Below are 27,463 nucleotides of genomic sequence, written 5' to 3' on the forward strand. Positions count from 1 at the left end.
TTCTAGTTTGGTGAAATTTGGGCACTTGCTCCACCTTCAACCTATTTTTATTGGTCAAAATCAAAGACCATGTGTTAAGATGTACAAGATGCAGTCTTTATACAGTCTATAGTCAATCAATGTTGATGTTCTTGACGTTTCTGTTTTCACTCTTGTCAGCAGTGTACATAGATGAGGAGAGACTCATTTACGAAGTTGAGGAAATGATTAAAACTTAAGAAAATGACCCAAGTTATAAATAAATAACTGAGAGACTTACACATTTGCATGGAGTAAACATCATGACAATAAAAAAAACAAACAAAAAAAAAAAGAATCATATCCCCCTCTTCGTCCTAAGACATTGCTCATAGTATAACTGGAATCAGAATTCGCTCACTAGCTGTATGATAGGACGAGGTATAAGATCATCTTTCATCTTCGCCCGTGACTTAAATTAGGATGAAGATCATCTTAGCGTTAAGATGCTTTTAGGACACAAGGTCCAGGTAATCAGCACAAACGGCAAGTTCAGTCAGAGACACATAAGTCTCTGCTTTTTGTGGGACCTTTCAGAAAAAAAATAGAATCAGTAATAAATACATGAACATTAAATGTTTTCAAATTTCAAATGAACAGCACAAAACAATACCACATGAGGAGGAGGTCAGGATGGTGGATGGAGCTGCAGTAGGATATGGGGTTGAAATGAGACTCACTGAATGCGATGTTGACCTGTATTAATATGAATGGACTTTTTTAGTCACACAGCTGTGGATGAGCCAATGATTATGAAGCATGAATCAAACGGCTGATGCAGATCAGCTAATAAAAGTGTGACTTGCACTCTGCCTGAATTTAAACTGTGTTTCTTGTGTTTTAAACTATTTTTGGACACTTCATATGACAGAGGCACAACCATGTAGTAACCTCTGATATCACATTAAACGTACATGCATGTGGATGTTCATGCTGTGCTGCAGACCTGTAATAAGAAATGTCATTTATATTTTTTACATTCCATTTGGTTTTGAATGAATTCTGCTCCTACTCTCTTATTTTGACAGGTTTATGGATGCTATCAAGCCCTTGAAAGCAAACTAAAACACATTTTAATCATTTCGCCACTTTGTCCCAACAGGAAGGCCGGCCTCATCCTCTCCCAGCTGGATGAACTCTCCCCGTGGTGTAAGGGTCTGCTTCAGGAGCCGAAGATCGGCCTCCGCAGGATGTCCCTCAAGTTCCTCTCCTGCCGTTACACTGACACCAAGGCCTTTGGGTTGAACTGGTCGGACATGGGCCAGGACGTGCATAAGGCCTGTGACGAGCAGACACTCACTGTCATGTACAATGACTATGGTGAGCCCAAGGAGCTGTAAAATGATTGAAGGGTTGGATGTGCACAGGAATACAGGAGATTTGTCAAGCCCAACAAAGAAACAAATAAAATGCTGGTTTCACATTTGTTTCCATAAGCTATAAATGAAACGCCATATACTCTTATTGGCCTCACCATTTTAACGGTTAATATATTTAAAAGTCTCATCAGAGATTCCAGGTAGGAGATGATCTCTGAAGCCTGATAATCATCTAATAAAGTGGGACTCTGTTGATTCATACCTCCTTCTGAAGTCCATTCCTCCCTTGCAATGATTAGTAGAAAGTAACGCAAACTTAACACATTCTGCAGATGCTTCACAGTAAAACCCTTCCTTGTTTCTTTGCCTTTAATCATCTGTTATTTGTTCTTTTTGATTGCTGTATCACTGCATAATAAATATACATATTTTCTTTACAATACATCAAAATCCTATAGATGAAGTATGTAATGCAAGTGAAGCTTAAGTAAAGCTTTAGTAGTCAGAGGGTTGGCCGTTCAATGACCAGCTCCTTCAGTCAACATGTTAAGTGTCCTTGCAGAGAACACTGAATCCCGAGCTGCTTCTGATGGTCAGGCCAGGACCATGCATGGTCGCCCACCGCCATCAGTGTATGAGTGTTTGTGTCCATTAGTGAATGAGAAGCAAATTGTAAAGTGCTTCAGTTGAAATATAAATGCAGCCAATTACTGTGAAGCAGCTGCAGGCACAAGACAAAAGTGTTTACTTAGCCACCAAGGCGAACTTTTTGTTAATAAAGGTATGTGTTTAAATTTGAAATGTTTTTAGTGTAGAAGTATTGCAAGGTAGGAATGGACAGACCTAAAAAGCACCAAAACACCAAAAAAGATCATAAATCTTCTCGAAAATTGAAGCACCTTTTACAGCACACCATGCTAACTTTCCCCCTTTTTTTTTTTTTTAATTGTAGAATGGCATGAAAAATTCCATCTCTAAATGAAATGTAATGCAATTAGGGTAAAAGTAAAAGTATTTTACATTTTGTATTCAGTCATGACATTAAATGCAACTATCTTAGTTAAACAAATAGCTTAAAGGAACGTAAAGGAACCAAACAAAGACCATGCATTTTATTTCACTTTATTTCTTTGTTGGACTTTATTTTCAGTCAGATAATAACAGGTCAGATCTGGGATATAAAGGGTTACACATCAGCTCCTTTGTGCCTGTTTAAATCCAAACTTAGTCATATCTTTGGAAATTTGGGGAAAAATGACAAAAGGCAACTCGTGATGTCAATCAAGTGGGCAAACTGATAGTGATTGTGACTTTTTAGGCAGCCATCATCCATCCCACAGCCTGGATAGAGCTTGTTGCTTCTTTGACCTGACTCCTGACCCAAAGTCAACACTTTGTTCTCGTAAAGTTTACATGAAAGATGGATCCAGGAGTTTCTGGGTCTTGTAAAGATTTAACATTCACTGGAGCTTCAGTTTCACTGGTACATTCCAACCATCGGTAAATATTTTACAGCTTCTGATGCTTGTTGTATGCATTCATTACAAACAACTGCAACACACCCAGCAGGTGAACACTTCATGGGCTAAAACGTCATGTATCTCTTTCAGCTGTGATTTGGTATTGGCTGCTGTATTGTGCGGAGTTGCTTAAACCATTTATGAACTATCACTTCTCTTTTTACATATTTTGAATGAAGTCGTCAGCCTCATGAACTAGTACGTACAAACCTGGTTTTGTTTGTTGTTATTCAAACTTCAACTTAAAAGGTCAATGCAGTGCAACATATTTAAGGAAAATGTCATGTAGCGACGCTGGGAAAAAAGCCAGTATTTTATTACTCAGTTCAAATGTTATCAGCCCATCAAATAGCTGTTATCAAATGTCATCTGGAGCATAAAGTTGAGGTAATATGGCCCCACTCTGCCTCCTTTATTCAGGTTTATTGTTAAGCAGCAACCTCTGGTGGCTCTCGGAATTATGACTGGAGCAAAGGAGGAAGTCAGGTGACGTAGCATAAGAGCGATTATGTCCACATAGTGAGGTGGTTGGGGTTGATGGATCGGTCAAACAAACACGGGATATTGACCCAGGAGACCACTGTTCATGTCCCATGTGAAACCAAAAGTCAACACTGATTTATTTTAACTAACGTACATCAGTTATGTAACATACTTAACTTACATACGTAACTCAAGTTTTGTTACAAACATCAACCACCAAACCATGATCCTTTCCCAAACCTAACCAAGGCAACCTGGTCTCACAGAAATGCATAAAATGGCCTCTTAATACCACATTGCGTTGTGGTGATACGTAATGTATCATGAAAGTTTGCATAGCGTGAAGTCCAGAGTGGCAGATGGGTTAAACAAACCTAGAACCTTCATCCAGGAGACTGCTGTTTGTGTCCTGTGTGAAACAAAAAGTCAGTGTTGACTTCTTTTTTACTTTTGACTTTATGTACTTAATCCTTTATGTAGTTACGTGACGTATTTACGCGACTTTACAATTTAATATAGAACTGTATGTGACTAATGTAGTTATTTTAATGGGAAACAGTTTGTTTGTTTTTTTCTAAAAGCCTAAGCCTAACTGTGCTACTACTATGTAATGCAGTGTAAATAAGTGGTGGTTATTTCACATATTTTTATGAGATCAGTTGAAGCAAGGTTATGCACCTTTGCATCATCTGGGGAACTGGTACATGCGGTTTGCCTTTTAACAACTGATAACGGCTATTTCATGGGTTGATAACATTGGGAACAGGTGCATTTTAGTTATCCATGTTTCTATGAGAGAGTTGAGGTAGCATGTAAGAAGTCAAAGAGATTTTACAGGAAAGATAGAAGACAAATAAGAGAGGATGTCTCCTGGGAGTTATTTTAGTAGTATAGACATTCAAAACAAACTTGTACATAGCATTATCATAAAGTTTTAGCGATATAACCTGCTGAATGTAGTATCAATAGTTTGCATTTATAAGTAAAGCTGTTATAAAGGAGTTTTACTAAAACAGGCATCACAGAGGAAGTACACAGATCAGCTCATTTTATTTACATGTTCTGTAAAACTGCCAAACCATTTGACAGTATTTTCCTTTATCAATTTAACATATTTCAAAATCTAACCAATCAACGCTGTTTAAAGTGATAATTCGGTATTGAAAAGGCAAATTAACAGTGTCTTAATGTTTTCAACTGCTTCTCTGTATGTTTAAACTTCATGCAATAATGTCTTTAGAGAGATTTATCAGACATTCTCATTAATACCGTGTGTTTATTGTGAGTATATTTCTACTTTAGTTTGGCCTCTATTTGTTCTGTTATCATTTTCTCATTGTGCAGTGGCCATGTTGGAGATTGATGTCAAAGAAATGCAAATGTATATTAGTTGTTGATTTTTAACAAATCTCATATGTGAATACTAAAATGAACACTTGTAGATTTTTGTATAGGCGGCAAAGTATTTCATAAATGCATCACATTATAGCACAGTACAGTGTTTTTCTTCTGTATATACATGTACAACAGGTGATATTTTACAACATTGCCATGTGCTTTAGTAGATACAATATTGTACTGTTATATCTGCTGTGTAGCTTAGTCTAGCGATTGGATTAATGAAACTGGATTAGACCTTTGTCATGAACTGTAAGTGACTGGTTGGTTAAAAAACTATATATACAAAATTGGTAAAATGCCAAACTAACTGAAAAAGGCAACAACATGGAGAGCTCTTGACCTTTGAGAGAAATGTGAACCAACCATCTACTATCTGCATGATATTATTCTGTCTATACTGTCTGTGGCTATCATACACTTAACTTTTTCACTTTGATCTTTGCTACTTCAAAGAACAATAAAGAATATATTATGAAAAGTGGCTGTGTAGAAATCCTTAACCGTTTAGAATCCAACAGAGCCCAGAAGAAATCTCTTCTTATTTGTTTGCACTACTTTCTGGTGCTCTAAAATGACTTAATTCATGAACATGAATTTGTACTCTTGAGGCGTACTTTGGAGTTCAAACTTGGCAAGTTCAACTCTGGAGTCCACGCTCCTGAGGACAGGGGGATGCAGTACAATCAATCTGCAACTGGGGCAGCAGTTCGGCTAAAGTGTTGACACTTTAACACAACTGTACCTTCTGATATAATGATCTGAACAAGAAGGTTCACTAGCAGACTTTTCCAAAGAAAAAATAGCTGACAGTAAGATGCAGTGAAGAGATATGCCTGTTATCCTATCTGTAATGTATGTTTAAAACATTTATATAGACCCCGTTTATTTTTCATTTCAATATATTTGTTAATTTGTATTGAAATGTGAAATAACAACATGAACTTCATCCTACAGACAACTAGCGTGACAGCAACAAATATGGGCTTTTTATATCAAACAGCTACAGGGGGGTTAGAGCCTGAAGTAAAGGACCAAAAAGCTAAACGAAAGTGTTCCCACCGGGATAATGACGGACATAGACCAGCCAGTCCTCTCTGCAGCCGGTCTCACACAGCCAGCAGGCCCTCACATGTCAAAAAAACATCTGAACAAATGTCCAAATAGGAGTTTGTTGGATTTTTTGAATTTTTACTTTCTTACCTGAAAAAATACCAAAACTCTAAAGCCTTGTTATCATCACTGCGTGGCGCAAAATGCATTCTGGGATACTTGGTGAGCCCAATTCCAAACAACTCAGCTCCCAGAGTCTCAATAAAACCGGCAGAGTAAGAACATTTGGACTGTATTTGGCTAGATGTAGACTTTGAATTGGAACAGTGTCTGGGATGTGAGTGATGATGTTTTACAAGTCCATGGACACAAGTAGAAACAAGAATGCAGATTGAGAAAGGCCTCTGTATGACTGTTAAGTTTCAGTAGCAGTAGGAACTTAAGTCACAGGTTGTTGTTTCTACTGTGGTCAGTTAATGAGGAATACTCAGACTATCAGTAGCAGATGTGTCAAAATACTGAATTTATACCTTCACATTAATATCGTCTGTTTCTCTTTTTGTTATTTTGGTGAACTGCCCCTTTAAACTTGCTGAGGAGAATGTCCCAGTATTCATGTGTATTCATTTGTGAGTCATACAAGACATCATATGGCTAAAAGTTATACAGCAAGGCCAAAAATAGACAAAACTGTGTGTGCGTGCGTGTGTGTGTGTACTGTCAAGTCAACCACATGTTGTTTTAACATTGTAACATATAATTTGTACATGGATAGAAACCCACAAAAGACACGTCTTCTGTGCATGAACATAAATCAGACCAAGAAACACATTATAAGGGTCGATATAAAGTTGCTATTTATTTCATATAGAGTATAAAGTACTGTAAAATATCACAAAGAACATGATTACACTTTTATAGATACAATATGGGGTACTTCATCATTTCTGGCTAATGGATACCAGAACCTGACATACAAACATGCAAGCAGGAGAAGTTTGAAGTCTGTGTGCAAAAGATATGCCTAGGCTTCCCAAAAAGTCTTTTTTTATCTTAATGTTTGTCTTTATCTTTTTGGTTTATCCACTGCTGTGCCGACTCCAACATTCCAATTTCAAGTGCGTTTTTGTTTCAGTGGAAATTCAGCACAGTCGATATCTGACTTTCCCATTTAAATTTGGACGTAATTGTTTATGATTACAAATATCTGACATAATCTGTATGACATGTTTTTTTTGGTGAATACAGCTGAACACATAAAATACACTTTGGGGAGCCCTGTGCACGTGCTGTAGGGTACACATAAATGTCTGTATTATTGGATCTGTGATATAAATAGAGTGTTGACTTGTGCGACTAATTCATTAGATATGTTAGGTGATCCAAATATATTAGTCTATACATGTTAGTCTTTACAGATATGTATCCTTTTACATTTCTAACAAGCTACGTGTTGTAGAAGGATTTGATGATGAAGGTTGTGACTAATTTTATTGTTTGGGATGATTTGTTTTGGTCTGCCAGGCATCAGGTTTTTCTGAAGTAATGTTTCTGTGTCGTGGAACAGAAATCAGGTGACTCTTTCCCTCTGCCCACTTGACTTAAATTTGACTAGTCCTCATTTGCTTTTGAATAGCCATCAGACGAGTTAAAAAACTGAATTATTTTGGCCTCAGTGTGACATAATGGCGAAACATTGAAATAGTTCCATGGGATGCTGATGTTTCTCCTCTAACTGGGTGCTACAGTAAACACAGTTGGTAGCAGTAGCCCTTGCTGTAAGGGCTGTGCATGCACTGAAACAGTTTTCAGGCACAGCCAGTTCTTTTGGTTTCTTTATCCCAAGACTAATCAAGTCCAGAAAAGTACTTGAATCCATTTACAACAGTGATTTGATCCAATTATGATGACTTGATTTGTACAGGAGTGGATAAACTGCTTTCTAACCCTGTTTGAACTGGACCTCAGCATTTCCTCAGTTTGGGTCTCATTTTTTAAATAAGCTTTTCTGCTCCTACACAAACCCAGCAGTGAAGATGACCCTTCTTAACAGGAAGACAAAACAATATACTTACGTGTGGATGTTTGTGGACATTTTTAAACCACCATGACTCATATGTGATGCTTTTTAACAGTTAAGATTGCTGATGATAAAATAAAATGTCTTTTTACTGGATGATGTCTGACTTCAATTGCGTTCTCTGCATTACAAATGTTTAAAATGTAATATTTTTTTTGTTTGTTGTGGCATATAGTCTGCGGTTTGACTCTGTTTAACACAAGTTCAGCCTCTTTCATCCCTCCATCTTATTGCATTCCTCCTCCAGCTCCACCTCCTCCTCCTCCTCCTCCTCCTCCTCCTCCCAAGTTCTTGGCTTTGCTCTTATTCTCCTCGGCGTCCGGATCACGGCAAGTGCACTCGTCCTGGTTGCAGTCGGCCCCAAACTGAATGACCTGTCGGTAAACAAGCACAACTTTGAGCGCTCAGCTTCCCGGAGCCACTATAGATCTTTCAATCTGTGGCTGGATTCAAACAAAAACACAAGATGTGTCTGTCTGGTGCAGATGTCATTTTTAATGGATGACTAAACCAAGAAAACACACATTCCATTTGGTTGGTTTCCCTGTTTAAGACTTCCTGAGACGGTCTTTGATGAAATGATAAAATGCTGTGCGTATATATGGCCTGTTTCAGTGTAAGTAGGTGGAACTAAAGCCTAAAGAAGAAGGATGAAAAGCAGCAGAGTAAAGGGAAATATTACATCAGGACTTTCAGTAAAAGCAGAGTCACTGAAAAATGCACTAGTTGAGGAGGCTTCCCAATAGGATTGTTACATTTCAACTGTAGCAAAGAGCACGACTTTGAATGGCAAAAACAGACAATAAAAAATACATTTGCTTGAACTGACCTAGCAGCTAGTGAAAAATTTTGCCCCCACTTCTACACTGTTTGTGCTGAAAGGTGAGTACCGCTTAGTAACCCGAGCGTGGTCTTAGTCCACTTGTTGTATTTCCTCACAGTTTCAAAGAGAGCTCCAACGGCCCCCTGGAGGCCGATAAAGCGCATGATGTCAAATGGTTCAACGTGGCCTTTGAATGGCGAGAAACCTTGAGGGTCTTCAGGGGGAAAGGAGGGAGGAACACACCGCCGTGGAGGTGAACGGATGAACACATGTTAAGAATCAACAACAAGAGGCTGCCAGCTCTTGTCTAGGAAGCGAGCCATCACCACAGGTTGCAAAATAAACTCTGGTGCCCCGCGAAGCAGTCTGTTGCAAGAAATGTAAACATTCGCTCCTGGAGAGAAGGAGTGAGAGGAAGATTGAGAGAAAGAAAGGGAGAGGGAGAGAGGAGGGTGGGAGGTAGAGAAAGAAAATAAGGATGACTGCAAGCAAGGCGAGAAGGAGAGTGGGAGGTAGCAGCTTGTCGGCCTTCACTGCTGATTGCACTCAGTTTTGGAGGGAGACGGGGGTTGATGGCAGGGTAATAGTTTCGCTGAGGGCTCTCAACGAGCTGCAGAAGGCCCAAGCTTCACTCAAAATGCCAGCAGTCCCATTTAAGATGAATTGGCGCGGCCATTAAATGTTTCCTTAACAGCTCCATCTTGATTCATTGATGCAGGCGCAGAACAAGCCAAGCAGTACTCCACCTTTGATGCCTCCTAACAACCTTTGGAAGGAAAGAAGGGGCTTGTTTTTGCCTCATCCAGAGAAACAAAAGCCAACCCTTTTGGCGGTTTCGGAGTGTTTGGATTTGCTGCCTTCCCGCTGTTTACTGCAATATATTCATGAACAGAACTCATGTGACAAGAAAACGTTTTAAAGTGATGAATTCAACCTTGCGTGCAATCAAAACCAAAAGCTTTAAACTTTGAAAAAAATCATGTCTCGTTGTCTTCCTTCTGTTCACTCTTTGCTGCTTTTACTACTTTGGCCCTGTGTTGGACTAAAACACAGACTCCAGTTAACAAATCAAAGGAAGATTGTGTGTTTCCATAGATGGTGTGGCAGCTCAGATCTTTTCTTCTGGAGTTTTCCCCTGTTGGCCAATGACTGAATCCCACCTGAATCATCTCTCGTGTATCCCTCCTCCCTTGTCATCACTACAACTACCCCAGTAAATAAAACCAATACTGCCTGAGCTCCATAAAAAGGAGGCAGCTGGCCCCATTAGACTGATCCAGACACAAATAGATATGAATATTGATTCAAATATTTGATGTAGTTCAGATGCGGGTTACTTATCCTGCCAGATACTGGAGCAATCTGTGAAGTGGCCATGTTACTTGGAGAATGAGGTTAAAATCGAACTCGCCTCATTGTCATCTGTGTGTGTTTATAACTGGTATTTGATCAAGACTGTAGCAAATAGGCATGAAATATTCCAACTCTCAAAATGTTCTTGTGTGGCAGCAGGGGAAACTTGCGATGTGGGTCACGCTGTGTTAAAAACCTGTAATTTCCTACACCTGCACAAGTCGAGTGGTGGGGAAACAGAGAGTTCTGTAAACAAACCACCGCTCTTCATCACCCCCCCCTCTGCTTCATCGCTCTGCTGGAGCCGTGGTGGCAGTCAGGATGCTGACTCTCACAGCGGTTTAGTTCACTTCCTCAGAACGACCCCCGCTCGCTGAGCTGCTGTTTTACAGTGGCCGACTAAACTGCAGACCGTCAGACACCTCGCTGCTCCCACTCTCATACCCTCCACCTCCACCTCTCCCTGTAAAAGAGCAGTTAGTGGCAGTCTGGCAGCTCATTTATTACGATGGCAGCTACACACTCGCTGAACTCCTTCTCCTTTTAGGAAAGAGCTGCCAGTGAGTCATGGTGTGCTGCGGACATGAAGGAGACAGCCGGGACTCGGCCAACTGTAGGCCGTAGGAATTAATAGGCAGGGCCCCCTGAATGAGTGTCATGAATATGTGGCTGTACAGTAGCCAAATAGGGTATAGTGAGGAGGGGGGGTTACTTCCCAACAAATGTCTACATGGGAGAGAAGTTCTCATGAAAGCACAGAAAAATAGGAAAAAAAGATGTGTTTATGTAGAAGCAGTTGAGGGAATGAGTGGCCTGGTTTCCACCACTTGCCCGACCTGGGCTTGCTCATTATTATTCATACCATTCCTCTTAGCCACCCAATATATACAGCAATCATTTAGAGCAATTAGTGTAATGTGATGCATTTGCATTTGTAGCGAGCACGAACAAGCTATCACCAGGGAGCGTGTGTTAGGATGGATAAACATTAAGATATCCAACATATTTATCAAACTGATTAGGCCCGCATTAAATGTTTTTGGTTTTAAAATTAGATTAAAGACCTACATCACACTGCAGAGCTGCAATAGAAAAACATCTCCACTAAAGATGCTTTGGGTTTTTCAGGACCACCACTACCTGAAACTGTTTGAGAGTAAGAGAGGAAAAGAGAGAGAAAAGATATTATGTCCATAGCTATGTGTGTTCTGACGTCCTGAACCCTGACTAGTCCCGTCTGCAGTGGAGCAAAGGCTTAATATGAGAGGTGAGAAAGTGTATGGCTGCATGGGGTGGTGAAAACCTGCTTATTTACCATCTGAGTGGAAAAGCTGGAAGGCACAAGTCTCCTCTGTTGTTTTAAGTACAGATGAGGGAGACTAAATAGTCGCAGTCGTTAACAGGAGAGAGGGGAAAGTAGCAGGGATCTGTGTTTGTTTGCTTAGTGGAAGTCTCCTGCGTAGTGGCACGGCGCTCGTGCCAAAGGAGACGGCTTTCTACTACTGTAAACAGGAAGAATCTGGCTTTGAATCCTGCTTCAGCTTCTAAGCTCCATCTTGATTGCAAGATGGAGGCCTGGAGTGAGCCAAACAACACTTTGCCACCTTTTAAACAAAGCGGACAGATATTGTAAGTAATATCTGTTGAAAGAATACTCTCCAAAATATATTTATATTATTAAAACAAAAACAGATGGTATAAAAGCGATGGAAATTAGTCTTTCTCTTCCTGTGTAAATATGGCAAACAGGAGGTGTAGCGCTGGAAATGTCTGTTTGTGTACCTTTCTGGTGGAGAGTGTGGACGGGCAGCAGTCTCCTCCATCATACTGGCAGTAGGCCCGGTTGTTGATGGTGTCACACCAGCCATCCCCTCCAAAAGGCTAGACACAAGTTATAAACAAGAAACAGTGTTAATGTTCTCCCCGAAAGATCATTTTACCTCACAGCATGGAGGGCCGGGAAGGCCAAAAGAAGAAGAAGAAAAAAAGGAGAAACATCTTCCCAGAAAACAGACTTTCAATAACTGGCAGATATTGTCATACAATTAAATTGTTTGAAACAAATGTCAAAATAAATACTCGCTCAGCATTTAGCCCACTCCAAGTTGCACATTCAGTCCTTCCAGAGAGTCAGCTGCATGCTCATTGGCTGCTCTGACAAAGGTTATGCAACAACCAATGAGAAAGGGGGTGACTTCTGTTATTAAATAAGCTGGAGGCAGGTCAATTCAGTGCACAAGCAGGTCAGAGATTTGTTTAGCAAAGATATCACATGCTGTACTGTTTATGTGGGGTATGCCAAATTTACTAATCAATAAGTAATAATGCACAGTATGGGCTCTCTCAATCAAAACAATGATGAAAGAGACTTTAATGACATCATGAAGTAGCATGGGATCATGGGAGTTCATTGTTCAAACAGCCCCATTTCAGATGAAGATCTATGTGACACAACTCAGGCAGAAATCATGTTTATGGACGAGCTAATATGTTAAAGTTTTATTCAGGTTATGTTTATTCACCTTATGTCATATCATCAGACCCAGAACTCAGCAGGTTTCCTGCAGATTTTAGGAATATTGATGCTGCTTCTAAACTCAGGATGTTGTCACTGTCTCCTCCCCCTCCTTGTGCATGTGTGTGACAATCGTGTTGTATTCAGTTAGCATTAAAATCAAAGTTAGTGGTGTACTATGAGGCAATGTCAAAAATAAGATTTACTGTTAATAGACTGTTAGTAGATTGGCAAATTAATGTCTGTTCTCTCTGCTTCATATTGAACCCATCCATTCTAATGGCATTGTGTTGATTGACATTTCCAACAAATGTTAAATTTTTTAAGTATTCATGATTAAATGAATTTCTGATTAAGTTTTTACTATAATCTACTAAGAAGTCATTTTAACCTGCTTAAGGTAATTCTAGGTATCACATTAAGAGAAAAAAAAATTCGGCAGAATTCCATAGATTTTCTTTTTGGATTACTGCTAGAAATAATTACAAAATCTGCAGATTCTGTTTGGGCCTACATATCATTCTAATGAAATTGCTGCAAGTTAACTTGCTAACTTACCATTAGTATTAGATGAGCTGACTACCCCTGTAGCTTATGTTATGTAGAAATTAAGTCCTGGCGTAGCTCAGCATTGATATCCATGGTCAAAACAATCATATTAAAAATAACTTTGTAAGGGTGTTTAATGTTGTAATGTTATAACACTGCCGTATGAACTAGCTTGCTGGCTGGCTGGAGCCACTTGTCATAGTAGCACATCATAGAAAACTGGACCGATATTGACATATCACATAAATAAACTAGGTCTCTTACTGTGCACCAAAATGGCACACAATTCATAAAAACACAAGGCTGTGTGGTAGAAGAAAAGCTGCATTACTGTTATTGAGTATAATTCTGACATTGTGATTTACAACAAAATATCATCTAGTGTTTCCCATGTTTCCCTGGAATTTAAAGCAACGAGAAGGGGTGAAAAGGACATGGCAGCATTGACAGGCAACCAAATGAAACCCACCATTACGCTGAATAAAATTACAGATTTCTCTAGGCTTTCAACATTGTTGGAAAAATTTGGGATAATGTTCCGTAAAACTGCAATTAAACCCCAGTCTCTTTTACTAGCCCCGTGTGGCTACACATTTTGACAAATACAGGCCTGTCTTAATTAGTCTCCAGGTCTGGCTACCAAGCAGTTCATTTTTATAGAAGTTCTTTGGATATTTAAAACTGGACCGTGGACTACCCACTTGTGCCAACATTAGTTAGCTGTTCAGATCGCACATGTGAATATAAATGTTTAAACATTTATATATATATATATATATAAATGTATGTAATGTAAATATATGAATTTATATATATTTTTCTCTTATAATGAGCATAAAATATGGTACCAATTGAATTCATTTGCAGCCCAACAGTGAACCTCGAGCAGATTTAACAAGAGCACACTTCTCTGTGACGTTTGTTTAACGTGTGCGTTAGACGTCTTCTTCGAGTAAAACTTAATTTATTACTGTGTGATACACATTGTCCCACTGAAGCTGCATGTGTTGAACCAGGAGGCTCTCAGAAAGAGACGTGGTAATTACAGCTCAGTGCATTTGAAAAGATTCATACTAGTATGAATGATAGCACACATATTGTAAATGTAGTGCATAGTTAGTATTTTCATAATATTTAAAAGCTGAACATCAAAGTGACTCTGGGGTACGTAGGGTTTACACTCCACAGGAGTAAACAGCTAATACTAGCTTCCAGCTGTCTCTCAAAAACTAATTTTCACACTTTGGCCGTTTTACCTGTGTCTGAGTTATAACAATAACCATGTAAAGGTACAGTGACAGTGACAGGAGATATAGAGTCCCTATAGCTAGATCAAATAGACTGAGGAACTCCTTGATTCCTCAGTCTGTTAAAATGTTGAATCAGTCGGGTTTGTCAGGGCAGGGGGGCATTTAATAGCCGCTAGGGTAGGGACCTGGAGGCACTGCAGCCACTTTGATGAGGTTACATATAGCAAGTCACATGTCTGATGGTTGTCTCATGTCATATTTTGTTATGCTTTGTCTGATGTGACATTTTGTCTGGTTGTCTGTTATATTATGTAGTTTTCTGTCACGAGAAACAAGTGTCTTGGACGCAAGAAAATTTTCAGAAGTGATTCTGACAAATAAAGTATTCATTCATTCATTCATTTCCTTGGGAAAAAAAAGCTGACAAAGTGAAAATAAGTAGCTGGTTCCATCACTGTGTTTCTATGGAAGTTTCTTCTATTAACCACATGCCGCTTCTTATGTCTCATTCCCTTTGTTGTGATTGGGCAAAACAAAAGGAGAAAGAAGAGACAGATGGAGCAGAGGAGGCATGGCATTACATGAGGATCAACTTAAAGCTTCAGAAGGTCTACATTTGCCTAACATAACAGCTATCCTTCATGTAGCCACATGCTGTTCAACTATGACCAGAATTCAATAGTTTATCAAAGAATCTCATGTTGACAGTGGACACATAGGGAGAGAGGAGGAGTGAAGGAAGCTGGAGAAAGCGCAGGCACAGGTGATTTGGAGGAGGTGAGTGAGAATGGTGTGATTTTTGGAAACTATGATAGAATAAAATGAAGTAAAAATCTATCATTACTCTTTTTGGCCACCTTACATCGATGAATAAGCACACGTTCACTAATAATCTCATATTTGCTCCAGATGATTCAGGGAGAGAAGGAAAGTGAAGACAGGGCAGGCACGGGTGGTTTAGAGGGGGTGAGTGAACAGACACATTTTTGGATACCATAATGTGTAAGAATATAATAAAGTATTAGAATTGGTGTAGCTACTTGGCAAATATTGTCTACATCTACATTTAAAGGCCCTGACACACCAAACCGCCAGACAGTCGTCGCTCAGTGCTGGTCCGTCGGTAAGCGTCTGTCGCCCTAGCCTTTGCGGTGTGTCCCACACCATTGGCCCTCGTCGGCCCTTTTTGGCATGTTGAGGATAAAGCATACTGAATTGGTGTCAGAGACGACAGAGCCTGCCGGTGAATTAAATCACTCTGATTGGCCATTCATCTCACCACATGAGAAGTGGAAGTGAGGAAAGTAAAAAAAACAGCTGAAGTCAAGAGGGAGTGAGATTGAAAAAACTTGTTACATAAGGTATGATTATTTTTCTTTAGCCATTGAGCCCTTTAGCAGAAATGTTTCGTGACGGTTTGTGTTAATGTTTACTGGCGCATGATAAATATGCTCTGTTCCTTCAACACTGGATTGGATTGATATTGTGCTAACTGGCTAACTAACATCAAAATGGTCTTGATTTACCTTTTTCAATGACACTTAAAGACTCCTGCCGTCTTCTGGTATGGAGAGTTATTTCCTCTCACAGAGGCGCAGAAGGTGCGTGCTGGTTGGATGTCAGCTGTAGTCTTTGCGGTGTGTTCACCTGCAACTTTTTGGCCAAGACACAGGTTACATGAGGTGATGCAACAGTCAGCTTTCATTGCTGCTAGTTCTTTCATGTTGGTTTGGTGTGTCTAAGCCTTCAAAAACCAAACAGTTTGGGGATTCATTCAGGTCTCCACGCCAATGGTGACAGCTCGAAGAAGTAAATTAAACATAATTTTAAGTCCATGATCATAACAGCGGGCGGCACGGTGGTGTGGTGGTTAGCACTCTCGCCTCACAGCAAGAGGGTTGCCGGTTCGATCCCGGGCGTGGGAGCCCTTCTGTGTGGAGTTTGCATGTTCTCCCCGTGTCAGTGTGGGTTCTCTCTGGGCGCTCCGGCTTCCTCCCACAGTCCAAAGACATGCAGATTGGGGACTAGGTTAATTGATAACTCTAAATTGTCCGTAGGTGTGAGTGTGAGCGTGAATGGTTGATAGACTGGCGACCTGTCCAGGGTGTACCCTGCCTCTCGCCCGATGTCAGCTGGGATAGGCTCCAGCCCCCCCGCGACCCTCAAGAGGATGAAGCGGTTAGAAGATGAATGAATGAAGAAGATCATAACAGCTCAATTTCTCATGTAAGGTCACAGAAGGCATTCACTGAAAATTGTACCCCCCAGCCTTGATAAACCACCTGAGACCTGCTGCACAAGTAGAAATGGCTTTCACTTTTGGAGCCTTTTTGAAGAGACATGGAGTGAAATTTGCTTCTCTTGGCATTCCAGGATAAACAATGTGACAAACTGACACTCATTGAATTTAATTTAGCAAGAGAGGTTTACTTTAACAGCTCATTTAGCTGACCTTTTATTTAAACTAGGGCAGACAGAGTAGACAGACAGATGTCATTTGATTTGAGTGTTCAGTTATGCTTCACCTTACTAAGAATATTGATGACAGTTCCTCAAACTGTTTTTTTTTCAGTGCTCTGGCTAGAGTGGGAGTCCTTCTGGATAAACTCTGAAGTGGCACGCAAATTTGTGGAATTTAAGTTACAGAGAATCTCAAACACGTCATGATGAAAACCTTTTTAATGTTTCAGTCAAAAGCTTGAGGGTTTCCCTGAAGTGCCAGCAATATGAAAACAACTGCTGTGTGCCAAAGATACTTTTGGCTTTCTCCGATGAGCTGATGGAGTCATTTCAAAGACTTAGGGTTCTACCTGACCTGCGCAGGGGGAGAGAGCAGCTGCTGAGAAGATTTCTGCACTTCAAAGAACTCCCTACTTGACAAATCCCCTTGCCTTTCCCAACTAAACTGCCATGGCATAAATAAATCTATTTAATCGTTCTGTTTCTGAGTAAATACTTTACCAGCAATTGCACCAGATGCCTCACCCAAATCACTACTAGTGTGTGAGCATTACCTTTATAGTTTAGGACAGTCAGGCATAATGCTGACCTGCTTAACCTCCTGTCAGTTTTATTTGAATTTTTCATATTTCCATATCACAGCTTCAAAAGTGAGGTCAGCAATTGTGTACTTAGGTTTTATTACTATCATGGTGTACCTTGTATCCTCACGGGTGAGGATGTGGAAAAGGGAGATTAGCTGGCATTGTGCTGTGTAGCTCCATACAAGCCACTTTGTTTGTTTCCCATTTAAAGAACACCAGATAGTTTTTTATTTTTTGAGAGAAGGTATTTGCTGTATTTGACAAAAAATGTGTGTTGGATTAGAATCGCTGACTGCACCTTTAATGTGGGTTTGAGCTCCATTTCACATACATGTCTTTCCTTGCTAATGACCGTTAAAATTAGTGGACCCCACACGTTACCCACATGAGGTTAATTTTGAGGTCAGGGATCATGCTGGGGTTAATTGTTATTTACATTCCCCTCCAGGCAGCATATACCTAATTCCACAGACCCATGAAGAGTATTAAACCAGCCAGAGCTGACTGTGCACCTTCTTTCCATATGGGTAATTAAAAGGTCAACTGGCTTGTGTATTACCATTACACAGTAACTCCCTTCAAATCAGTGTAAAAGAGATATACAAAGCAGCAGCAGCCAACCCCACACCTCGCTAACATAAATATTCCACCTCTTAGCATTGGCTATTTCTAGGGGAACATGTGCTGTCATCAGCACCAGCCAAGCTCTTCATCAGAACATTATAAAACACAGATATGTCAAGCAGCAATATATTTATTTTTCACCTCCTACCAAGTATCTGTATCATTCTTTTAATAGCAGACATTTTATCATCTCCCCCTCCTTCGCCCTGTTCGCCACTCTTGCCCAGAGCTCTCTGAAAACAGTTGGGGGAGTGTGAGGTTTGCCCTTTTCTCTTCTCTCTGTGACTCAAAGTGTTTTTCCTTTTGATAGGAAAAACAGACCTCCCTTGATCAGTTCAAGGGAGGTTTGTATATGTGTGTGTATTGATGGTGGTTGTAGTTTGGGGTCTGGGGATTGTAAAACACAGTCAACCATAGAGTGCCAGGCATTATGGGATGTAAGCCATAGAACTTGAATCATTAATCATTGGCTATATTTATATGCTCAGACGAAAAAACACCGTGAGAACTAGGTTAAAGCATATACTGTATAAGAAACCAAAAACAAACAAAAAAACCCAACATAGCCACTGTGACGTCAGTTGGTTTGTGGACTCCTGTTTTGACACCTTGAATTTGGCACTTTGGAGGTCCCCATCTTTTTAAAGTCAGAAGTGACCATATTTAACAAAATGTAAACAGCTAAGTAATATAGAATCCCCCCCTCACCCATACAGTTGACCTAAATGAGGAAATAAGCTATAGAGACCACAACTGTTTTTGGTACCAGGCTGTAAACATGTTTATTTCAGCTCTATAGTTGGGCATTTTAGCATGGGGGATCTATGGGGTTTGACTCACCCTTGGAGCAAGCCTCTAGTGGCCATTCACAGAATGGCAGTTTTCTGCACTTTTCCTAGTCTTGTCACCAGACCATCAGAGATCTCCGCCTTCTGATAGTCTGGGGACACTCCTTTCTAAGGTGTGTTTAACACACTGGAGAAAATGGCCGGCAACAAAGCAACGCCTCTTGCATTTTTTTAAAAGGACACGCCTTCTCGGAAATGTGCACTCCCCCTTTTCTCATCTGCAAGGAAACAAACACACAGAGATCTTGAAAATGGATGCCGAGAGATTTAACTCTGTTTTATCAAACGTGTGCTCAGTCCACAAGATTGTGGAAATGAAGGACTTACAGCAACTTTGTTTAAAACTTTTAACACAGTCGGACTATGTATACGAGCACAAGAGTTCAGCAAGCCACCGTAGGACCGCCCTGCGGATTTACTATTGGTTCTGCAATGTACAGAGTTTTTTTTAAACTCTGAAATTGTGTCCGCCCATCTAAACACAAAATCAGGGAGAAAGACATCAGTCTTTACTTAAGCAAAGCGTCTAAAGACTGACTTGTGAGTCTACACTTTTCCTGTTCAATGGTGCTAAAAGTTTAAAGACAATCTACTTTCATGTAAAATAAAATGATAGAAAATGGACAGGTCTTTGGCAATAAAGTTGTTTTTTTTTTTAATATCTTCATTTATAATTGAATCTTTCCCAACATGCAAATGGGCCATTTTTACATTTTACTGTTCCTGTTGACCTCATTGTTCAGCCCTGGAGGTTGTCAGTTAGGTTAAGGTAGGGATGTACTGTGGTTGACATGTATAAGTGTGCATTATAGAGAATACAGATTAGGTCTGTAATCCTATCTAATCTTATTTCATCACTTACCATGTTTTTGAACCATGATTGTGGCTTAAGTGTGTTATAACCTACTGTGAAATCGACTATTAGAACCATGTTAAGTTGTGACTACATGACTGCCACGGTAAGGATTTTGCATATTTCAGTCAAGACCACTTTATTCAAAGAAAACTTAAGTTCCATTTGCAGTATTCTGTTTGGCAGTATGGCTCTGTCCTGGGGCCTCTCTGCCTTTTCTAAGCCTACGCAGAAAGCCTAAGGCAGACAGAACACACCTCTCTACCCTTCATGTGCAAATAAGGAAAGCCTGAGGTAGAGAGAGCAAACCTCCCTGCCCTTCCATGCACCTACATTGAAAGCCTAAGGCAGGGAGAACAGCAGCAAAGATGCAGCAACAGTAGGCAGGCCAAAGCAGTTTAAAAAGGGCACCCTGAATGAGATTTGCCAATTGGTAGTATAGCAAGGGATCATGTGACCAATCAGCTGATGCCCTTCCATCAATCAGCTGCTCAGCTGATGTAGATGGGATGAGAGCTGAGCTTGACATCGTGTCCTGCCTGAACTAACGCTATGCTCGCTTTATGGTTGGAGCATTGGACTGAAGACATAGTAAAAAGACAAGCTCTGAGGAGCACAATTTCTGCTGTGTCTGAATTATACAAATAGCCAGTGGGCTACTTGTAATCTGGCTTCCACAACTAACTGGTTGTGGAAACCAGATTATTAAATGGTAGAACTGATATTTTCCATCTCAGTTTTGGTCAGACTTTGGATTTAATTACTTGCAATCTTGGCTTTCATCCCACTTCAATCTTGTATTACTTTCCCAATTCTGGTTCTTTACCATGCACACGCGTGCAAAAAAGCCTTAAGAAATTCGGTTACCGTATACACAACCAAGCAGCCAGGTTTGACTAATCTGGCTGCATCTGTCATAATCCTTTTTAAAGGAAACCAAGTCTTCCTTTAACACGCTTAAAAAATCATGTCACTGCCAAAAATATGTGAATCATCAGATGACTTAAGAGCACATAAACACATGATTGAAGTTCAGTCCCAGCGCTTAAAAATGCCACTCACTGCCAGGTTTCTGCCAACTTTTGCTGCTTGTATTTTCATTTTAAACATGATATGTCACCAGGTCACCTGTAAAACCCCCTTTTCACGGAAGAACCACTTCTAACACATGTTTTCCAGCAATGGTCTGACTGTATGTCCCTGTGCCATCCGCTCAGTAGAGTGCATGCAGTTTACAGAGTAGGATAGGTAGGTGTGCTCTATATTTCCACCTGTAAACCACTGAAGAGCTTCTATTGTGAAGACACTGAGGTTACAAACTGAACACCACTAAGTCCCTGGTCTATGCAGAAAGATATGGGCAGTTTTGCAGTCAAGGTGAATCTTAAATCTCACAAAACATATCAAGGTTAGCAACCCAGTCAATGGTGGCATTCTGCTTTATGAAAATATAGTCGTGTACATGTCCTAACTGTCGAAAGCTTCAGCAACAGTTTTCTGGCTTCACTCAAAAACCACTGCACCAGTGGGTGGTTCCAAGCTCTAAAGCAGCCAGAGTCTTCAATACCAGCAGTAACTTTTGCTTCAAACACCCCCCTGGATTAACACATTCTCAAAAATCTCTTGCAGGACGTACAGAACTTGCTGGAACATGGGTTGATGGTTCTGGACTTTCACCCGTCCTTTAACAGCTGCCAGGTAGCCCTATATATCTTGGATTCCAGGAGAGGCTAGAGAGTTGGTACATTTTCCCGATGGTAACATCCTGATTAACTCCCTGTGGAGATTTTACAGGCAAGTCCAGCTGGAAGATTCAAGGGAGACCACAGGGAAGACCCAGAACATGCTGAAGCCCACAAACACAGCGGGACTGGAAGATGTGGCAAGGGCAACACACATTTGGAATACCTTGTTTAGCCTGTTGCAACCGTAAATTGTAGCCGGAAAAGTTACTGAGTATGGATGGATGGTTAGCAGGGGAAGTGTTCTCTTAAAGATGAATGATCTTAAAATAAATGTGTACTGTCAACCACAGAACTTGTACTCAGTGTACAGGGAGGAAACATATTAAGGAACATAGTTAACAAACCTCCTAGCTAGCGAGGCAAGCTATGGCCACATAAAATCTCTCATTGCCATTGGTTATTTAAAGATGTTATATGTGCTCACATTCACACATTTCTATCTTAGTTGATCAAGAATCCTTGACTTTCTTGGTTAGCAAGCTTTGTATTAGGAAACCCTTTCCCAAATGATTTGGGACCTGTGCTTTTTACACCATTTGTACTAATAATTGGACTTTAATTTCACTAACTGTAAATTTACACCCCCCCCCCCCCCCTCCCCACACACACACACACACACACATACACACACACACACAAAAATCATAAATTATTCTGCTGTCTAACAATTAGGGCTGTCTGAACTAACAACCTTTTCTCTTCTGGAAGCATTTAGTCCAGAGACTCATTTGGTTATTTGCTTTGGTTGTGTTTGTCTTCAGTTAAAACCACAGCATGTGTTTCAGAATAAATTACATAAAAACAGAGCCGTACATAGGAAAAAAAAAAGATTTCTTTAGCAATAGTCTAGTTTTGCAACTGTAATTACAGCAGGTGTTGGTAGAATGTTGAGTTCACTGTCAGTCCACTTTGTCTTCAATACTCTGATCTTCCATCAAAAGCAAACAGCTAACATCCAGCCTGTTTGAGCCAGTGGAGAACTTTTGTGTCAGATGTGTGGCAGAGGTTATGATCAGAACTGTTTTATTTGTGTACATATGGCCTCATGCAGAACTGTTGTGATATAAACATTACTATCCCTAATCCTCAATGGGAAACTTATTATTACCTGTCTCAGACTGGAAAGCTGCTATACAGTGCTTCATGATGTGATCAGGGGGATTAACACAGCATCCACCAACCAAATGGTTTAAATAGAGTCTGTCCTCGTTGGCTAAATGCCTCATATTAACTGATGCATGAGTCAATGCATATAATTGGCTTTCTGGTACATACGCTTATCAATTTTTTTGTCCTTATTGGTCCAGCAAGCATTTTTTATCATGCTGAAAACATTCTGAGAAAGTGTGAAGAGCATTCTAGTAAGAAACCGCAGATGCAACTCTGTCTAAGGCACCAAAGTAGATAAAACCATTACAGAACAGTCTTGGCCTGGCAGTTGTACAAGGGCTGCTGTGCTGATAAGAATCCTTAGCTGACTTTTACACATCTTGTCAAGCAGGTTTTAACGTAGAATGGAAAGACAGGCAGAATAAGAGAAAGATTGGGAGCAATGGCATCTGGATGAGATCTGGCATAGAGCATATGCAGCACATGTGGTCTGGTATAATTTACAGTGTTGTCATGGAGGAGCGGGTTATAAGCAACTGTTTTGCCTAGCAACATTCACGGGAAGGTGGAAGGGGAAAATGTAGTGCTGGCAGGTAGGAAGAATATTTTAATACCGTGAGACATCAACAGTTTATGTGTTCCATCGGTAGTTCCAGCCTTTTCTGAACCCAACATGAGTGCCAAATAAAAACTATCTGGGTTTAAGATTTTAAATGATTTACTGTCACTGCTAAAATATTACTGAGCAGAGATGGACGTTAAATTGTACCTAACTTTCAATTATGATACAAACTACAACACACAGAATATAATGAAACTCAACAAGCCCAAAAGTCTGAGGTCATGCTACAGCGGCCTCTAGAGGCCGCAGTGTTTTTTTTCCCCACACTATGAAGGCACTGGAAGGAACAGACAACATACTGATCATTGTGCTGCTCCTACCACTAAATGATGCTGGTGACAGTTACTACTACTAATGTTAGCTTGAGTGGGAGGCTGTAGGACACAGCTCACATAGGTAATGATGACAGGGCGTGGACATGTCATATATTGTCCTTTACTGGGCTGGTACAATTGCACTGTGAAACCAAAAGTAATCGGATCAAATGTGAGAAAGAAGGGATCTTGGTTCAGCTCAGTCCATAGGGAGTTAGGTTGGGAACCAGAAGGTCACCTGTTCAAGTCCCCATCCAGACCAAATATGAACTGATAGCTGGAGAGGTGCCAGTTCACCTCGTGGGCACTGCCTTGAGCAAGATACCAAACCCCCCAACCGCTCACTCTGACATCTCTCCATTTAATGCATGTATAGGTCCTGTTTGTGCATGTGTGTATGTATATGACAATAGAGTGAAAACATTGAATTTCCCCTTTAATAATAAAGTATATAAAAATTTAAATTAAAAAATTACTGGGGGACCTCATGTAATTTACCTCTGTAAACCTCTATCTTTCATGTGTGCATGGGATAAGCAAAGTCCATTTTTTCCTCAAACCTACTGACATCAGATATGATGTGCACAGTCATTTGTAAAATTACTCTACACAACACAGAAACACTACAGCACTAGTAGCAATGATGTACAGTGTTTAATTATGTTCTTTTTAAAAAATGTGGGTCAAACAAACAGAACCAATTCTGCCACACATTCTCACTGCATCCATCTCATCATCTTTTGCTCCTCTGATGGATAATGCTGTCAGAACTTTAATTTATAATTAATTTGTAATTGCCAGTGCTGCAGCCTCCATAATTCTTGACTGGGAAAGAGGTGTAGAGAAAACAAAAAACCTGTATACAACCCCAAATCAATGAGATGCCAATTCCCATGGACCTCTGTGTTTGGGAAAATTTGGTAGGTAATTTGCAGAGGAATTTTTACTTGATTTGAAGTAAAGGGAATGGCAAATTTGCACTGGATTAAGATCACAGACGACCTCCACAATTATTACAAATTTACTAGAGATGCCCAGGTAATACTAGTCTCCAACACTTTCGTCTTCCAGTATTCTCAGGAACCAAAGTTGTGTCAGAGGAGGAAATTTTGAACCAACGGTGGTGCTTTACCAGTAGTTAACAAATTCAGTAGAAATCATCTTGCTGTAAATATCCATACCAAATTGTGTACAGGTGGGATATGATCATTTGGACAAATTTAAAAGCACTTTGCTTTTCTAGTGTTATAGATAGTGACGGCATCAGCTAAGCAATGATGAAGATGAAGATCTAGATCTAGTTATGATATCTTTCATTGTCAAGACTGGAACAAAAGTGACTTATTGATGATTTAGTTTAGTAATTGACTTGCTACAATGTTTTACATATGATCCATCTCGGTCAAATATGTAGTTTGTGAAGTTGTGTACAAATTAACTAGTTAAACTTTACTGCTTAAAATATCCAGCTGCTGTTTCCAGTAAAAATCAAATTTATTTCCTTTCTGAATGTAAATTCACAAATAATTCAGATTGTGTTACCTTGTCAATAAGCATTAAACGTTATCCATCTCCCTTTGTAAAACAGTAAGAGTTCCAGCACACACTAGATAGAAGTTTTTGAACTAGCCAGAAAGATTTTAAAGCCTTGTGTCAGCCTAAATAATTCATCTTAATCTAACATAATGCAGTGATTAATTTATTTTCCTTTATCAGATAATCCATTAGTCTTGGCAGGCCTAACAACATTTTACAAAGCCAGAATCACTGTAAAAAAAAAAAAAAAAAAAGGTCTTTGGACCGATTTGAAAAGAATTCTTGTAAAGCTTTAAGTGTGAGGAATAAATATATTTTTCTCAGAGATTTATCATCATGAAATGTGAAGCACATTGCACACTGGCTCTGGTATCTTGAGTAGTGATGACAACAGGGATACAGAGATACAGCATGTTTTGCCTCATGTCTAATATTATTGGAAAAGTCTGTCTAGGGCAGTAAATGTAATGTGGTAATGCCCAGATATGGTGTAATTGTCTTAAGGATTTAGTATTCCCTGTCACGACACTAAATAAAATATCTTCGATAATTGCAGGATTGAAGCCAGAGTGAGAGCTTCCTTACCTTGATGCTTTAAAAGCAGACATAAGCACATAATAGACATGAGAACCAAATACCAGTACTGCCAAATGTTTGTAAAAACAGAGGCATCAAGACAAGAAGAAAGAGGTATCAAACACTATTTTCACAAAGCCCATTGGTGCTTAGTTACAATAAGTGGTTTTTATGTGCTGTCAGCTTGAAGGACAACAGTGTATCATGGAAACCACCAAATGTGTGGTACAAAAGGCCCATGCAGCCAAAGCTATTTTGTTGACTCTCACTTCTTTGAACTTTTCTCTTCTCACCACAGTAAAAACATCAGATCTGTAACAGGGGGAAAAAACTCAACTCAGGTATTCTCAGCTGCAGTAAATACTTTTCTAGACCTTGGCCAGATATAGTATCAGTGGAGACTAAAATAGACACTCATTTAACAGTTTCAAAGACCTTGGTGTGCGGCTGATATCTGGATGGAAAGTATTTGCACATACTCGTGTATTTGATGCAGGACTGCTTGGCTGTCTGGACTCTTACCTCACATGACTGGATGCAATGGATGTGTTGAGGGTCAGGGTACCACTTCATCATCCCTGTGCAGACTATGCTCTGGAAAACAAAGCATGTAAGAACAACGATTGAGCAATGCAGTCACAGGAAATGGATAACCACTATGTTTGCCATAGAAAACAATATCACACTCAGTCAAAAAAGCATTTTTGTAGGAGTTTTGTAAGCCAGAGGCTCCAAAGTAGTACAAGTTAAGGTAAAGCCATTGATTTAAGCTGTTAAATGGCCACAGATAGAGGATAATGCCAACCACCTCATGGACCACATCGGTGAGATTAAAACATCAAACCACCAGTCCATCCATTTTGAAATCTCTTCAAAAATGTTCCCCTATGTGTGCTGATCAACAGAGGATATTTGTTCTCTTATTCTAAAACTGGAATTAACAGTTAAAGAACATGTTAACATGTTTTGTAACTTGTTAATCATTGCAGTTGAAGTTGGGTTTTTCCAAGGTTCTAAAATTATTTTCAAGCTCAACTTTGAAGACAAGAAAAGCTCCAGAACAGCTACTAATGGATCTTGTGGTTAGACTGTTTACCAAATCCTACTCCATGTTTATTTCAAATTCAGTGAAATGTGTGAGTGACTCAAAATCTACCACAGCAACATTCATGGAAATCTGAGAGCTGTGTAATATATTATTTAGTATCCTGACACAACAATTCAACATGAAATGCAACTTGTATACAGCATGTATATACAAGGGGGAAAAAGTCATCAGGGGTGAAAAAGACTCCTCCGGTTAATTCCAGAATGAGGATATAGGAAAAAAAATCTACCCTAGAATTAATGTAATCTTACTGCAACAAAATGAATGTAGTGTTGTGGTTGTTACTCATTACCCCTTTTGTGCCAGGTACACAGAACAATCTTCTTTATAAAAAAAGCACTGAGCTTTTTTAAAGTCATTCACTCCTTCATTAAACTACCTTTGAATGGGCACAAATTGAATCACACACATTTATGAAACAACCTTTAAAACAGTTTAACCTTCTTTCACAGGCATAACATCTTTTTTTCATAACTGCCTCAAAAATATTTCACAATCCCCTCTCTAATATCTATTTTATGTTGCTAAGAAAACAGCAACAAATTTCTCCTTCAAGCAGCTGTATTTATTCGTTTCTCTCACAAAACAATACAAGATTAATTTGAACACATCATGAGAATGTTATGATTTACCTTCACCTCAAACTCATTTTACTGAATAGAGCTTGAACCCATTATGGTGTAACTCAGTGCAAGCTAAGTGAGCTGTTAGTTGCCACAACC

General features: G+C 39.7%; 2 protein-coding genes across 4 annotated transcripts in view; one reads left to right on the plus strand and one right to left on the minus strand.

Annotated features, from left to right (window-relative positions):
• astn1 (astrotactin 1) overlaps positions 1-5,153 on the plus strand; it is a 568,467-nt gene extending 563,314 nt beyond the window's left edge. For all 3 annotated transcript variants that reach the window (XM_049597470.1, XM_049597472.1, XM_049597473.1), the window contains one exon: positions 1,121-5,153. In XM_049597470.1, coding sequence (XP_049453427.1) covers positions 1,121-1,358 — 238 coding nt within the window. In that variant the 3' untranslated portion in view covers positions 1,359-5,153. The remainder of the gene's footprint in view (positions 1-1,120) is intronic.
• A 1,479-nt stretch (positions 5,154-6,632) lies between these two features.
• Positions 6,633-27,463, minus strand: part of pappa2 (pappalysin 2) — a 110,818-nt gene continuing 89,987 nt past the window's right edge. The window contains exons 25-27 of the mRNA XM_049597469.1: positions 26,156-26,227; positions 11,830-11,928; positions 6,633-8,245 (exon numbers count right to left, since the gene is read on the minus strand). Coding sequence (XP_049453426.1) covers positions 8,099-8,245; positions 11,830-11,928; positions 26,156-26,227 — 318 coding nt within the window. The 3' untranslated portion in view covers positions 6,633-8,098. The remainder of the gene's footprint in view (positions 8,246-11,829; positions 11,929-26,155; positions 26,228-27,463) is intronic.

Source organism: Epinephelus fuscoguttatus, linkage group LG15, assembly GCF_011397635.1.
Source record: "Epinephelus fuscoguttatus linkage group LG15, E.fuscoguttatus.final_Chr_v1".
Taxonomy (NCBI): domain Eukaryota; kingdom Metazoa; phylum Chordata; class Actinopteri; order Perciformes; family Serranidae; genus Epinephelus; species Epinephelus fuscoguttatus.